The following is a 14463-nucleotide window of genomic DNA, read 5'->3' as shown; positions in this document are numbered from 1 at the left end:
TCCGCTAAATGTTGAGCTGTGTGTGCGTCTGTGCGTCTTTGTACGTTCAATAACGTTGTTTCAACACGGTACAAGTCGACTCAGGTTTCATTAGCTGATGTTTGAGGTAGAATCGTGCAAATACAGCATATATATATATATAAATATATATATATATATATATATATATATATATATATATATATATATATATATACATGCGTGTGTATGTGTATGTGTTACTCGGGTCCTCACCAAGTGCTTGCCGCTTCCCTGAATTGCAATGTTGTGACACAACAAAACTCGAATAAAACATGGAACAAAATACCCCATGCTTGATCAGGCTTTCTCTGCGACGGAAACACCGGCCTTCAATGTAAACAAGTGGAAAAGGCGGCTCCAATTCTTTTTTACAGCTTTGCCGCACTATTGCTTTCCTCTCTGAAGCCAGAAGCATACACGCTTCACATTTATAACTATACTCGTCCTGTCTACTTTGCATGATATGACCTTCCTTGTGCATTTCCGGCCCGTTTAGTTCGGGCAAGAGCCGCTTCAGTTTGGTAACACAGGTGAATCATCAAATGTCGCAATTGTCGTTTTTGTACGATGTATAGTTACAACCGAAGGAAAGCCTGCGGATTGTCTAAATGCTTGAGCAGTAACACTTTTCTATCCATCTTGAATTGGATGATTGGAACGTTTTGCTACAAAAGTTTATCCTAAAAAAGAGCATTCCTGAAGGCGTGGTACGCACTGTGGCATTCTTCAGAAAAGTCGCATTGCCACATTCGGGAATGGACGCTGCAAGTCGACTTCCGCTGCTTGCCTACACTCCAGTGCCAGTTTCCTAGAGTACCGCCGTGTCCGAACTACCATCCCTATCGAGCGCACCCTTCATTGAAGTAAGCAGGTGTCATTGCTCGTTTTTGCCGCTGCAATGCAACTTCACTGTGCCGCTTTAGGGTGTATTGTAACTTTTATGAAAACTGCACCTTTTTAGTGGACGCTTTATTTGTTTGAGGGAGTTTACAGAAGAAACGTCTTGCATCCGGGGCTCATGTGTGATACCTTTCGAAAGCAGTGATCACAATGCTGGAGTTTCTTAAATCAAGTTTAGACATGATGCAAAGCCGCATCTGTTCGCGTCGCTCCCTAGTTCAGGGAGTGTTCTGTACGGGCCTTGCTCTGTACCTCGACCCACCGTCCTGCGATGTACGCTAGCAAAAGAGACGCGCGTTTGGTAGACCTAGCAACATTGTCTTTCTGTTCTCACCCTCCAGAGCGTGACAGCAGCAACGCAATGGTAGCAGCAGCTCGCCTAGCGAGTAATTTCGAATAACTTGCCCATCTAGACCAGTGATCGTAATTAAAGATGTCGTGAAAAGCCGACATACTATTATAGTGGGAAATGAACACTCACTATCATAACAGGAAATCCTGTTTGCCTAAGCTTTTGCGTTTGTTGTTTATGATTCTCTCGCTTTATTCGCTTGGGCCTTAAGTTTATGGGAGACCGACAGGAAATGTCTGTAATGCTCGTCTTGCGGTAAAGTTAGTAACGACGTTATGAGCCCTTCGTTTTTCCAACGCACAAAAAATCATAAATTGTGCTGTCTCTTAGTGTGATCAATTGCAAGTGCGCTCAGTAAGTAGTAGGTGTTACTCGGCTAGTCAGGCCATGCTCAACACTTTCAGACCATAAGACGTATGGCTCACGGGCCCAAAAGCGCGCTACAAATGGAGGGCGCAATTGCGGGCGTTGGGTAGCCCTCCTTCGCGTGTCCCAAAATATCGGCTGTGGTGCTTATCTAATATAAATGTCCCACGGCTTTATCAGCCATGGTGCATTAATCGTAAAGCTCGCGCTGAGTGCCTCAGCAAAAGCTTTTAACGACAGCGTGGTACATAACGCGGTACACAATGCGTGAAGGGCATTGAGCGTTCCGCGATGAGTGACAGCTGAGGACCACGTTTAAACCACATACATTGAAGAGCACAATAACGCATGACCGATTCGACGCGTGCCTATATTGGCGAAGAACCTTTCTTGGTGATAAATTGGAAAGATCGGGGACCGAGCTTCTGGACATGTATTTATATTCAAAAGAGCGCATCCGAGTTTACCGCCAATTTAAGTTTCGTCTTCCCTAACTTTGCAGAGCTTGCTTACTTTAGCGAAAGCAGACATAGTTAACGCGGCGTGCATTTCTCAAGTAAATGATCATATGTGTCAAGCTCTGAGTATTTATTTGTACAAAATGACTAGCATGATTTAAATGTAATGTGGATATACTTGTGCACAGTAAAGCTCCTGACGGCAGCTTTACAGTTACTTTACAGTGAAACTGGCAAGGATAATTTCTCAGCGGTTTTTATGTGGTGACGATAGCCTCGTTGACACCAAATTTTAGCCAGACAACAGCGAGGAACGTAGCATGCGTCGGAGCCTTGAATCGGCCGTATGACCACGGCATCGGTGAGAACGTGCAATCGACGCCGTTGTCGGTGGGGCCCGCACAGTATAAGTCGGCTCGCTCACTCGCTTCATCAAGCTAACGGTTGTGACTTCCGGATGGGCTATACTTCGTGGTTTTCATGTGGGCGTTGCATATGCTTGTTTTGTATGCTTAGGCAGCCGCTTTCTGCAGAACCAGACCACCAGTTTCGCAAGAGAGTAGACATGCGGGACAGCAAGCGACGAACATTGATTCGATTAACTACGTAAAGTGCGCCATGGTATTGCTTGTGCGAAAACATCAACGGGCACATAAAAAAAAATTGGCTGAAGGCTTAGCTTGGTTAAGCCTGGAAGATTGCGAAAGCAATCGAAAGCATGGCGCGCCTTGGCTGCGCCTTGATTCGGCTGATGGTGTGGACATGGTTTCCCTTTGTTAAACTTATGGCTATACATCATCCGACATAGCGCAAGGCAGCGCGCCGACCACTGCGTGGAGCCGAGCTGTAGCCCCAGTTATCCCCCTAGCGTAACGTCACACCAGCGAGCGCTCTCTCTCGGTAGCGCCGCAGCAGCGGCGCGCAAGGCTTTGCCTCCACCATCGAAGCCGCGAGCTGGGGCCCCGTCTCTCGGTCTGGCGTGACGTCACACCAGCGAGCACCCTCTCTTGGTAGCGCTGCAGCAGCGGCGCGCAAGGCTTCGCCTCCACCATTGATGCCGCGAGCTGGGGCCCCGTCTGTCGGTCTGGCGTGACGTAACACGGTCACGTGACGCGCAGCTGTGTAAGGAGGCGCCACGACCACCGATGGGCCGAAAGTGCGAGCAGTATTGCTTTCGCACTAAAAAAGTAATGCAGATCCAACGCACATGTTGGAATGTATGTGAAGCGAAGGTTTCACGATGCGGTTAATGCAATGCTATAAATACGCCTATTTTATTGCTGCGCCTTTGGCAGAAATGCCAAATGCCTAAATTCTTGGCCGCACATTTAAGCTGCTATTGAACAGCGAGCCCCTCAACTTCCTCAAGGAGCCCAACTACCTCACCGAGAGTGAACATGGTTTTCGTTCCGGTTGAAGCGGCGAAACAGCATTAGCGAGCGTCACAGACTTCTTGAGCAACCATCTTGACAACCACACCGCGCTGGATCTCATTCAGCTCGATTTCAGCAATGCATTTGTCGTGGTGGATGCCGACACTGTCCTCCCAAAAGTGGAGCAAGCGGTCATTGTGGGACCACTGCGCGTCTAGCTGTCCCGTGGCCTGCACTACCGGAGTCAGAGCGCATTGTATCGCGGTGCCAGCTCCCCCTAGTTTGCGGCCTCATCAGAAGTCTCTCAGGACTGAGTGGCTGAACAAGCACCATCCCTTATCTATGTCAACGACATGCAACAATCCCAACACTACCAACTTGTGCAGTACGCCAGCAACACAACTGTCCGACAGCGTGAACTTTTAGCTTTTTATCAATGACATTGAACGCTAGGCCCTGACAAATTGTACGACGCCAAACAGTTAAGAATGTAGAGTCACCCGCTTTACTACAAGCAGGAGCGCACAAGCAAGATAGTCGAGCTTAAATCACTTACAGGAACCGATAACGCCACCATCTAGGCGTCACGCCTTCGTTCGGAGTTCTCGTTACACGCGGTCCGTGACGTCAAGACAACTCAGCAAACCTTGGGCTTCGCACTTCGTGCCACGGTGCCGAGGTGCGGCGCTACAAGTCCTCTACGCCGCGTTGGTACTTTCCCTGCTTTAATACTGCCGCAATGCCTCCCCCACACCAACGCAATCTAGTTGACCAACTTGATGGCGTCTAGCGCCGGACTTTAAGAATTATAGTATTCAGACTCACGACAAGGTAGGCAGGCCGCACCCTGGAGGCCTAGCATTTTTGGGATGCTGGACTCTGGAAGCGCATTGAAGCACATTCACAGTCCACATGGCCTGCAGACTTCTTGATGGCTCCATCCGCTTCTGTGAGCTGTCTACCTCAGTGCGCGTTTGCAAGTGATCCGGGCAGCCAGAGCCACTTCACGGTAGGCCAATCAAGCATCGCGAGTCTGTGCTCCTTGATTCCAGTAAGAACTTCCTGTCCATTCCGGTGGCCCTGCATCATCCCCTGCCCAAAAAACCAGCAGAGTCTCCAGAAGTCGTGAAGGCAGTCCCGCATTTTGTGTTTCAATAGCGGTCATAACGTTGCGCTTCATTCCCCCTTCTTATCCCTGATATCACACCACTCTTCTTTTCCTATGACTCCGCCTCCCTCCGTCACTGACTCGCTGCTTTTCTTCTTCTCACCTCCCATCATTGCTCACTCCATCACGTCCGGCTTCTGCCCTTTCTCGCACAATCCTGTCTTTGCATTCCAATCTACTTTTCTCGCATCCCATAGTCGGTCACACTTGTCATTATTTATTAAATTCATCGTTTTATTTAAATTTTTAACCCTGTACTGGGTGGTAGGCTTCAACGCGCTCTCGCTCGAATGATCTTTCCTATCTGTTTTGCCTAACACACCACCAAGTACAGGCTCGCTCTTCGGCAAAAAAATTGAGGACACTTAAAAAAAAAGAAGCATCTAACTATATTTAATCAACTGACTTTTTGACAACTGAAAAGATTCGACAATGATTAGTGTACTTATTTCTGAGTTGTGCCTTACGATGCCATTTAGAGATAGAGTAAGTAAATATTATAGAGAAACACGACTGGAGTTGTGTAAATATGTCTAGGCATTGTGCCACTTGCCCATCTCCACGCATAGGACGTGATGTATTTTTACAGCGATTAACGAAGCAGTAAACGATTCAATAAATGTGTGCTTTATTAACCTTGTAATATGTTTTGGCTCTTCATCTCACCAGTAAAAGCCCTTATCCATCCTTATTAGTCGTTATCAACCTGGTCGGATTTGATCGGACATTTATCTACCCTTATCAACTTTACAAGTCGTTATCAATCTTATTAGGCTCGATCCGGCTATTATCATCCGTGAGCGACTGCTATCTGTCGTTACCAATGTTATCGGAATTGCTCTGACACTTATGTGTTCTTTTCAACCTTATGAGACATGATCCAACCCATACCAATCCTCATCTGCTCTGAAAAACCTTAGCGGACTTGACTCGACTCTTATCGAATGTCATCGGTCCTTATAAATCTTATGGAACTCGATCTCAGCCTTACGAAGCCTCATCCGTCCTTATCAACCTTATTGGGCTTTATACAGCCCTTATAAAAATTATCGGTTCTTACCAACCGTTTTGCTACTCCGATCATAATAAGCCCTTATCGCTTTTCAGCTCCTTATTCTTCTGGGTTGAACAATTATAAACCGGCAACACACCTCATTACTTATTGTCATCCTTGTTAACTAAACAACTGCTTATCTGTCTCCGTTGTGCGACAACACGCACAACGAGGTACAACAAATTAATTCGGTGCAAATATACCTATTCTTTTTGAGGAGGTCTAAAATTTGTAAAAATTGCCTGTGCAGCTAACACAGTTATACCTCTTGATCTACATTCCTCTATGAGTCACTCATTACCTCTATGAGAAATTAAATTGTTTCTTGGAATGATTGCCATAAATACGCTAATTGACTTTTTATTGATTCAATTCGTGGCACATTTAAAATCTGCAAATTATAACCGGTGAGTTCGGAAGGCGTATTCACTTGAAACGAATTCATTGGCTGCACCAGTTTCAAGATACTAACTTTCGAAGTATCACTTGCCGTTCGAGTTACTTCGAATATTAATATATCGAAACTGGTGCAGTTCAGAGAACTCGTTCCAATGGATACGCCTTGCGAACTTTCCAGCTATAATTTATAGATTTGGATATGTGCTTTAAACAATTAAATACAATGTTAGTAGGGTGTCGTTCTGCTTGCTGCTCTATACAGTTATATGAAGGACAAAAAAGAGACAGACACACATCTGCGCCACATGTCTGTCTCTTTTTTGTCCTTCGTATAACAGTATAGCGCAGGAAACATAACGATGCCATACCAACTAGCCCCAGTCGAAGTTTTATTGAAAGTTAGGGTAATTATGGTACATATTCAATTATGCATTTTCATTTCTCGTAGAAGTAATGGCCGCCTGATCGAGAATTTCAGATCAAGGGTTAGAACTGTGCTATCTGACACATGCAGCTTTTGTTTTAATTGTGGACCTTCCAGAAAGAACGAGCGGCATTTGCCTTCAGCAAGCAAGGTTGTTTAGCCCGTTGGGAAAGAAACTCCCCTTCTTAGCGTCTCGCGTCAGCGACGGTTTTCCTCAGTGAGTTGACCTAGAAATACTTACGCATTTAAAGCAGGGCCAAGCACGGATGCAAGGGAGATGCTCTGTGCAGCTCAACTTCGACGTGCTTTCAGTGACGCCACTGAGTGCTGGCTCATTTGCGCCTGCGACGCGCATTGTGATTTCTCGTGTTTCCGTGACAGCGTGCGCGGGCTGCTTCGATGTGCATGTTGATCGCTAGCATTTCTCTTGTACAAAGTTGGAATGAGTGAAGCGCTTTAGCAAAGGCGCAACATTAGGTAGCCTATTTGTCAAAAGAATGCGCACCGTACTGTGTGACATCTGAACTCCGTTAGATGTGTTACAAGAAAAGGGCCGCTTTTATTTTGCCCGCTTTTGTCTTTGGTCTTCCCGCATTACCGGTGCAACGCGGGTTCTTTAGATTGCGATCAAGCCCGATTCACATTAAATTTTTTGATCGTGATCAAGAATGGCAACTGCTGCACGGTCCACTGGCTCAAATTAGTTGGCCTCACTCAGGAAATTGGTGCAGACAGTATATTAGTGAATACTGCCTATGATCGCGATCAACTACATAAGGATTGTACAAAATTGAGGTCGAAAGTTCTTGTGCATACGAAGCACCCGCTTTGGATAAGACTAAATGGCAATGCAAAGTGCGTTTGTTACCATTGTATAAATTCGTCATATATTTTTGCATGTCAGGGACATCGCAGTCCTTCTGTCACGCGATATCAAGCTACACGCGTAAATTTATCTCGGTATTTGTGAGGACGCTTCCCCTGCGACTTATTTTACGTTTTTAGTAATTGTCAAATCCATTGCTTTTTGTTTTCGTTTTGACCATGCGTTGATATCGTATGACATCACGCCACGTGCTGCAGCTGCATGAAGATGCCGCAGCTGCCGGCGCTCAACTGTGGCGCCCATATGAGGCTACGAAAACGGCTTCGGCCTCCCCTCCCCCCCCCCCCCCCCTCCCCGAAATTTTTTCGTGCTGTTCTGCACCGCCGACCAAAACAACCCCCGGCACCGGAAATAATGCTGAATTTTATCTAGGATGTGTTTTTCACTCTCGAAAACCCATTTAGGCGCGAACATTCTAAACTCGGGCTAGATTTCGCGACAACGCCAATGCACCGGGAATCAAATAACGCAAGGAGCCCCCATCCGAGCAGAAAGTTTCAAGGGCGCTTTCGTGGCGAGCGGGCTTCTTGCGGCTTCTCGCGGAGGCCACGGAATCTACGCAGCGCATGGATTTTATTTCCGAAGCTTCATGGGTATAAAGTTCTCATAAACGTTGGATGTGGAATGTGCATTGATATTCCCAAAGTAGTGCTTTAGACTTTAAATTCCGCAACTTTGTAGGTTTAATGTTGTTGCAAACATTTGTCGCCAAAGGTGTATTAACTTTTCTAAACTCGTACATCGGACCATAGAAGGAGGCAAGCCAAATTAACACACTATCAGACAAGTTCACAAAGTACGCAGCGAGGTCCGATGAGACGAAGTGTTGTGATGGTTCATTTGTGCCGTCATGTCAGAGAAAAGAATGTCAACATTTTTTTCACTTGCGCCATAGCATCCATGCCAAGGCACTAAAGGCAGCAAATCTAACTACGTTCTTATTTTTGTACTTTGGCTTTTATTCGCGAGGAGACATTGAGCTTCTTCCATTTTCTTGTTCTCGCTACCCATGGGCTGCCAGAGCAAGCCAGAGCAAGCCAGAGCGCATGCGTTTTTCTCGTGTTCTCCCGACCGCGACGCGACGCACTTCGGTGCGCGTTCGTTTTTGTCTGACCGAGTGAATTTTGGCCTGGCAGAGTTTTGGACGGATTCTGGCTAGCAGAGAAAAAGAAACAACGGTCGCTCGCCGCCATCACTACGGGAACTCGACGGATTGCAACACGTTCGCTTGAGCGCGATCTCTCCGGGAAGTCTTGTCTCGCCAGTGTAGAATACCGAGCAGTAGGCGTATGGTTCTCTGTGGACCAAGCATTAGGCAACCAAAGTAGGCATTCGATTGTGGCCAAGATACTTTGCCTTTTTTTTCGGTGCTCCGGTCCCACAAAAGAAAGAAAAAAACGCATTGTTAAGGCGCAACGAAATGCTGCATGGTGAAAGTTCGATTTCGTTCCTTTTTCATGGAAAATAAAGGGCCATGGGACGCCTCAGTTGCCAGATAGTTTTATTACATTAGTGCGATAGAAATTATATGAACACTTCATGCGCATTTCTGCCGTCGTCGTCACTCTCATGTTTCACATAATTCCTACGCAAAAACATCGTGACCGCGCGCCGCATGGTGCATGTCTGAGTGAAAGTGTAGGAGGGTAGGTGGCATGGGTGAGCCGGAGATGGTGGCTCAGTCTTCGCTGCGCAAAATAGAAAAGCGGGGGAGGAAGCGCGCCGCCTTCCGCCGCGCGCGATACGTCGGGGGGAGTGGAAGGATGAAGAGGCGGGCCTTAGGATTCTGTGATCTGTGAATCGGTGATTGTGCAACATATTTATTTGCTATTTCTGTGGTATTCGGTGACTTATATTAAACAAAATTAAATTATGGGGTTTTACTTGCCAAAACCACTTTCCGATTATGAGGCACGCGTAGTGGTAGACTCCGGAAATTTTGACCACCTGGTGTTCTTTAACGTGCACCTAAATCTAAGCACACGGGTGTTTTCGCATTTCGCCCCCATCGAAAGGCGGCCGCCGTGGCCGGCATTCGATCCCGCGACCTCGTGCTCAGCAGCCCAACACCATAGCCACAGAGCAACCACGGCGGGTTGACTTATATTCAGTGACTCATTCAATGACAGTGACGTTTTCTTAGATCTGTAGATTTATTGGAGATTTATACGTATATTTAAATATCTTGTTGCGAGGTTTCGTGTATACGTGTAATGAACTTTGCTTCCAGGACGCGTTTTTGCCCTTTATCAAGCTCTATTTTCGCATCTGTTTATTCCTTCGTATCCTCGCACTTCTAATGTACCAGGGCGAGTCAAATGAAACTGATCCAACCCTCCCTGCGCAGTAATGTTTCGGTTCATTATCTGCGAGGCATGCGCGTAGCACCCAGGGACTCTTACTTATTTCATTTATTTATTTATTTTTAATACTGCCAGTCCCATTAGGGACCATGGCAGGTGAGTATAAAAAAATATGTGGTAATAAGTGTGCACGTACAAATAGCGTGCCAATGAGCCAAACAAGAAACGCAATACAACAAGGTAACACTACATGGAAAAAACAAATGTGGACTAAATCTATTCAGAATAGGGCTGCGCATATTATTTCACGTTGTTAAGACTACAACAAAAGCGTAACAAAAATTAAACTCGACCTCTCACTACAGCCCTTGCATGATCGTCGTGATATAGCCCTGCTACCATTATTTCATAAATATGTCTATAATACAGCACCATCAGTTTTGCCTCTTGAAACTCCTCATTAGAGGTCACACCTGCGGTACAATCAGTTCGATTTCATGCGCATCTACGGAAAGACTAATTCATTTAACTACTCCGCTCTTCCAAGAGCCATTTGCCTATGGAGCAATGTTCCTAACGTTTTTACTTATGAGAGTGACAAGAAAAAATTCCGCCATCTTCTAACAACGGATTTTTCAAACTCTACACAACATAACGTGTCATTTTTTCTTGAGTTTCCCGTTATTATTGTGCTACTACCACTTAAATACTGTTTTGTTGTAGCCAAGTATTGTCCCGCTCGCTCTGTAATTCTATTGGTTATATTGTACTTTGTGAAAGTTTCTTGTTCACTGACCTGTCGCGTTCAAAAGCATTCGGTTTGTCTTTTGTAGAATTTTTAACACCACATTACTGCATGTTAGCGGATTTCTTACATTGTATATTTTGTATATGTATTCACATATATATTCTAATTATTGTATTGTCTTTGAGTTTACCCTTTCCCCTTACACAATGCCTCTAAGGGCCTGTAAGGTATCTTTAAATAAATAAATAAATAAATAAATAAATAAATAAATAAATAAATAAATAAACATGTCTAGGACACATCCCAGTTGAAAATGACAACAGAGTTTGCGTTCAGTACTACAGAAATTTCTGTTGTACAACAGGATTTTTCTGTAGTAACTACAGATTCCTGATGAAGCGACAGACTTTTCTGATGTACAACAGACTTTTTTTGTTGTGACTACAGAAGTACAGTCTGTCGTATGTCTGTTGTTACAACAGAAAGCTGAAGCTCTACAACAGATTTTTGTAGTACTACAGAAAAATTTGTCATCACTACAGGCACCCTGCTGTCCCAACAGAAATGTTCCTGAAGTAACCCGAAAAACTTCTGTTGTACTACAGAAAGATGTTGTACTACAGAAACCTATCGTTGCAACAGGCCCCCAGTTGTCATAACAGAAGTGTTCCTGAAGCAATGGACAAACTTCTGTTGTACTACAGAGAACTGTTCCACAACGGAAACCTCTCGTCGCAACAGGTACCCAATGATGACAACAGAAGTGCACTGAAATTGTGCGATGCGACAAGCTTCTGTAGTGCCCAGTTGAAAATGACAAGAGGAATTCCTGTCGCAACTACAGAAATTCTGTTGTACGACAGAAGTTCTTGACATTTCTTAATTGAGTGTCATTTCTGACGTTACGACAGAAATTCTGATGTCGCAACAGAAGCATTCTGTCGCGAAGGCCAATAGTTATGAAGTCGCAACAGAAACGTTATGTCGCGACAAGAAGAGTTCTGAAGTCGGAACAACAGCTTTATATCCTGACAGCGACTCCGACGTTACGACACCAATTCTGACGTCGCAGCAGAAACATTCGATCGCGACGGCCAAGAGTTCCGAAGTCGCAACAGAAGCGCTTTCCCTCGCGGCCCTTTAAAATTGTATGTTATTTTCGCATCGGTGGTGTACACTGTACCTTTCTCTTGCGCGGTATTCAATCGCGCTTCTCTGAAGGCGGCAATGCTGATGGCACCAACACCGGCATTAAAGTCGACGTGGCGAATAGTTATGATTGTGCCGTGACGACGCGACTTGAGCAACGCCTTACCGGCCTCCTCAAGATCGGCCGCTGATCAAAATCATACCATCTGCGGGAATGGCTGCGTATCCGTTTCATTTTTTTTTTTTTTTGGTAAGATGTGGCACACAGGCCTGTGGACTTAAATGTGCTGTTACACTGACACATTAGTTAATTTCCCAGGAATATTTCACAAGCTTATGCGAAGCGGAAAAGAAGATTTGGGTTGTTCCACAAAGTTGCGTGAAAGGCTGTCTCGCTCGGGTCTCATTAATCTGGTACAGTGCTGCCGTGAGAAGCCAGTATGCTGTCAGAAAGAACTCTCATCCACGAATGTTTATGTAGCTATTTTGCATTGTACACACGAATTATATGCGCGCTCAAAAGTGTAAAGAACGAGAGACAACTGTCGAAACTAGCAGTAATAACCCTAAAAGTCAACGTTGTCTATTTCTCAATTTCTTATTTAATATGGATATCGGACATCAGAATCGATGTTCTAGCACTCCACGATGTACCTGGCGATGGTACGAACACTCTTGCTCTTCTAGAGATGCGGCACTTGACGCGGTAGATAGCGGATCTTGGCTCTTAAAATGCAAATATAAACATCAGCGCATCAGTACGTCGTACTGTTGACATGGCCACAATGTACACTCGAAAAGCAGAAGAAGAAGAAGCCGTGTGGAACGGCTGTGCTCGAAAATGCTCTCTGCTGGAAACAGCGTATCGGCCCCAGGCCGAGGATCGTCGACCCCGTTTTTGAACGAAGATGCAAGTTACAAAGTTGTCCTCCCGCGTCTACCAACCGGTAACGACGTTTTGAATTCTGTCTTCCTTCATGCGGACTTGAGTGGCAGACCATACCGTGCTCCTGACTTCCGAGACGCTCTGCTTGAGGTAGTGAATACTTCAGATATTGTAGGTGTCGGACAGTATCAAATGAGCCATGTATGGATGGTTACTTGCGCTAGTAGTGCGGCAAAACAAACTCTCGTCGCTTGTGGTGAGCTCCGTGTCAAAGGGCTGAAGTGCATGGTGATAGATCCGGAGACTAAAAACATCAAGCTTAAATTACTATGGCTTCCACCTCACCTTGAACCACGACGCGTTGAAGAGGCGTTCCAGAGCTATGGTCAGGTGAAGTCGGTGGAGAGAGAAGTATGGAGGTGCACTGGTATGGAACAGTGGGTGACAACAAACCGGGAGGTTTCCTTGGTGCTCAAGGACACTATCACCGTAAGCTCAATACCGCACATTATGTCCATTTATGGACATCAGTGCCTCGTACTTATCCCCGGTAGGCCTCCGCTGTGCCTTCGTTGCAAGCGTGTGGGACACGTTCGTCGACAATGCAGAACACCGAGATGCTTACAGTGCCGCCGATTTGGTCACTCAGCGGACGCCTGCGTGTCCACATACGCCAATAAGCTTCGTTCTGGGCAATATAACGCAGACGAGCCACAACTGGACCATCTCATGGATTCTACAGAGGTAGTAGATGCCACCGGAGAGACTACAGGTGGCATTAGGGACGAAGACCAGGAGTCCTTGAAGCCAACGCCAAGCAGTCACAACAGCCCAAGTAATACTAGCGAGGCTACAGGCGAGGATGACTCAGTTTGCCCACCTGGCCTAGCAAGCCTTAAAGAAAAGCCCCCTGATGACAAGGAAGAAGAGGAAGAGGCGATGGACATAGGTCAGACAAGGAAACGTCCGGCACCATTCAACGACGCAGTAACAGCAAGTGCACTACAGGCGCCCGAGAAAGTGTCTCCTATTGCTCAGCGACCTACCTCTCCTGGTAATAATGTGCCGCGCCGGTTTTATCAGCGTAGTCAGGAGAGTGCCACAAAGAAGTCCAAAGGGAGCAAGACCACAGATTTACCTGTGGCCAAGGGCGATGAAACACAAAAGCTTTAGGTGAGCAAAATGGCTACCGCCTTCACCCTCCCCTTATGTGTAGCGACACTCAACGTACGTGGGCTGAGGAATATAAGACGCCAGCAGCAGTTACTACACGTGCTTAGGCAGCATGAAGTTGATGTTGGTGCAGTGCAAGAGACAAAGATATCGTCTGCTGGTGATTTCAACCTTGCGCTGCAAACTTTTCAACCTGATTACGAGGTGTGTATTAGCCAAGCATGTGGTGCTTCCGCTGGATGCTTTTTGTTAATCAGAAAGCAGTTAAATCATTCTTCATTGTCGCTACGTGTTGATGGGGAAGGCCGCCTTATATGCTGTGACCTCTCTTTTCATGGCCGTAATTGGCGGTTTATTTGCGTTTATGCTCCCTCAAAAGTTAATGACAGGAGGGCTTTCTTCCTCTCACTTGCTCCGCTCCTAGATACTGACAGAGATTTGGTACTGTTGGGAGACTTCAACTGTGTTTGTGATTCCAGAGATCACTCATACCTAACTAATCGTTATGATGCAAGTGCTACTTTCCTGCATCAGTTAACGGAAGATCACAATCTAATAGACGTGGGAGCCTACACACCTTCTTGGGTTCGGTTCACGCACTTTCAAGGCGTCTCCCACGCTCGACTTGATCGTGTGTATGTTTCGACGAATCTCTGGTCTCACATCCACAACTACGCCGTGAAGCCCGTATTTTTCACAGACCACTGTTTGGTAGCTGTTTCATGGGGTCCTCGAAAATTTCGCAAGCTTGCTCCAAACTGGGCACTGTGGCAACTTAATACACAACTTTTACGAGAGGAAAG

General features: G+C 45.9%; 1 protein-coding gene across 1 annotated transcript; it reads left to right on the top strand.

The window, feature by feature from the left end:
• Window positions 1-12405: 12405 nt before the first annotated feature.
• On the top strand, window positions 12406-13660 carry LOC126535392 (uncharacterized). The gene has a single exon (XM_055073077.2). The coding sequence runs from the start codon at window positions 12443-12445 to the stop codon at window positions 13658-13660; it is 1218 nt and encodes a 405-aa protein (XP_054929052.2). The 5' UTR covers window positions 12406-12442.
• Window positions 13661-14463: the final 803 nt, after the last annotated feature.

This window comes from Dermacentor andersoni, chromosome 7 (assembly GCF_023375885.2).
Source record: "Dermacentor andersoni chromosome 7, qqDerAnde1_hic_scaffold, whole genome shotgun sequence".
In the NCBI taxonomy this organism is placed as follows: domain Eukaryota; kingdom Metazoa; phylum Arthropoda; class Arachnida; order Ixodida; family Ixodidae; genus Dermacentor; species Dermacentor andersoni.
The sequence above is the reverse complement of the archived record's forward strand: the minus strand, read 5'-3'. Positions and strand labels throughout refer to the sequence as shown.

What these genes read in the sequence shown, in the direction of transcription:
- LOC126535392 (XM_055073077.2), top strand. Translation starts at nt 12,443, where the DNA reads ATGCTCTCTGCTGGAAACAGCGTATCGGCCCCAGGCCGAGGATCGTCG.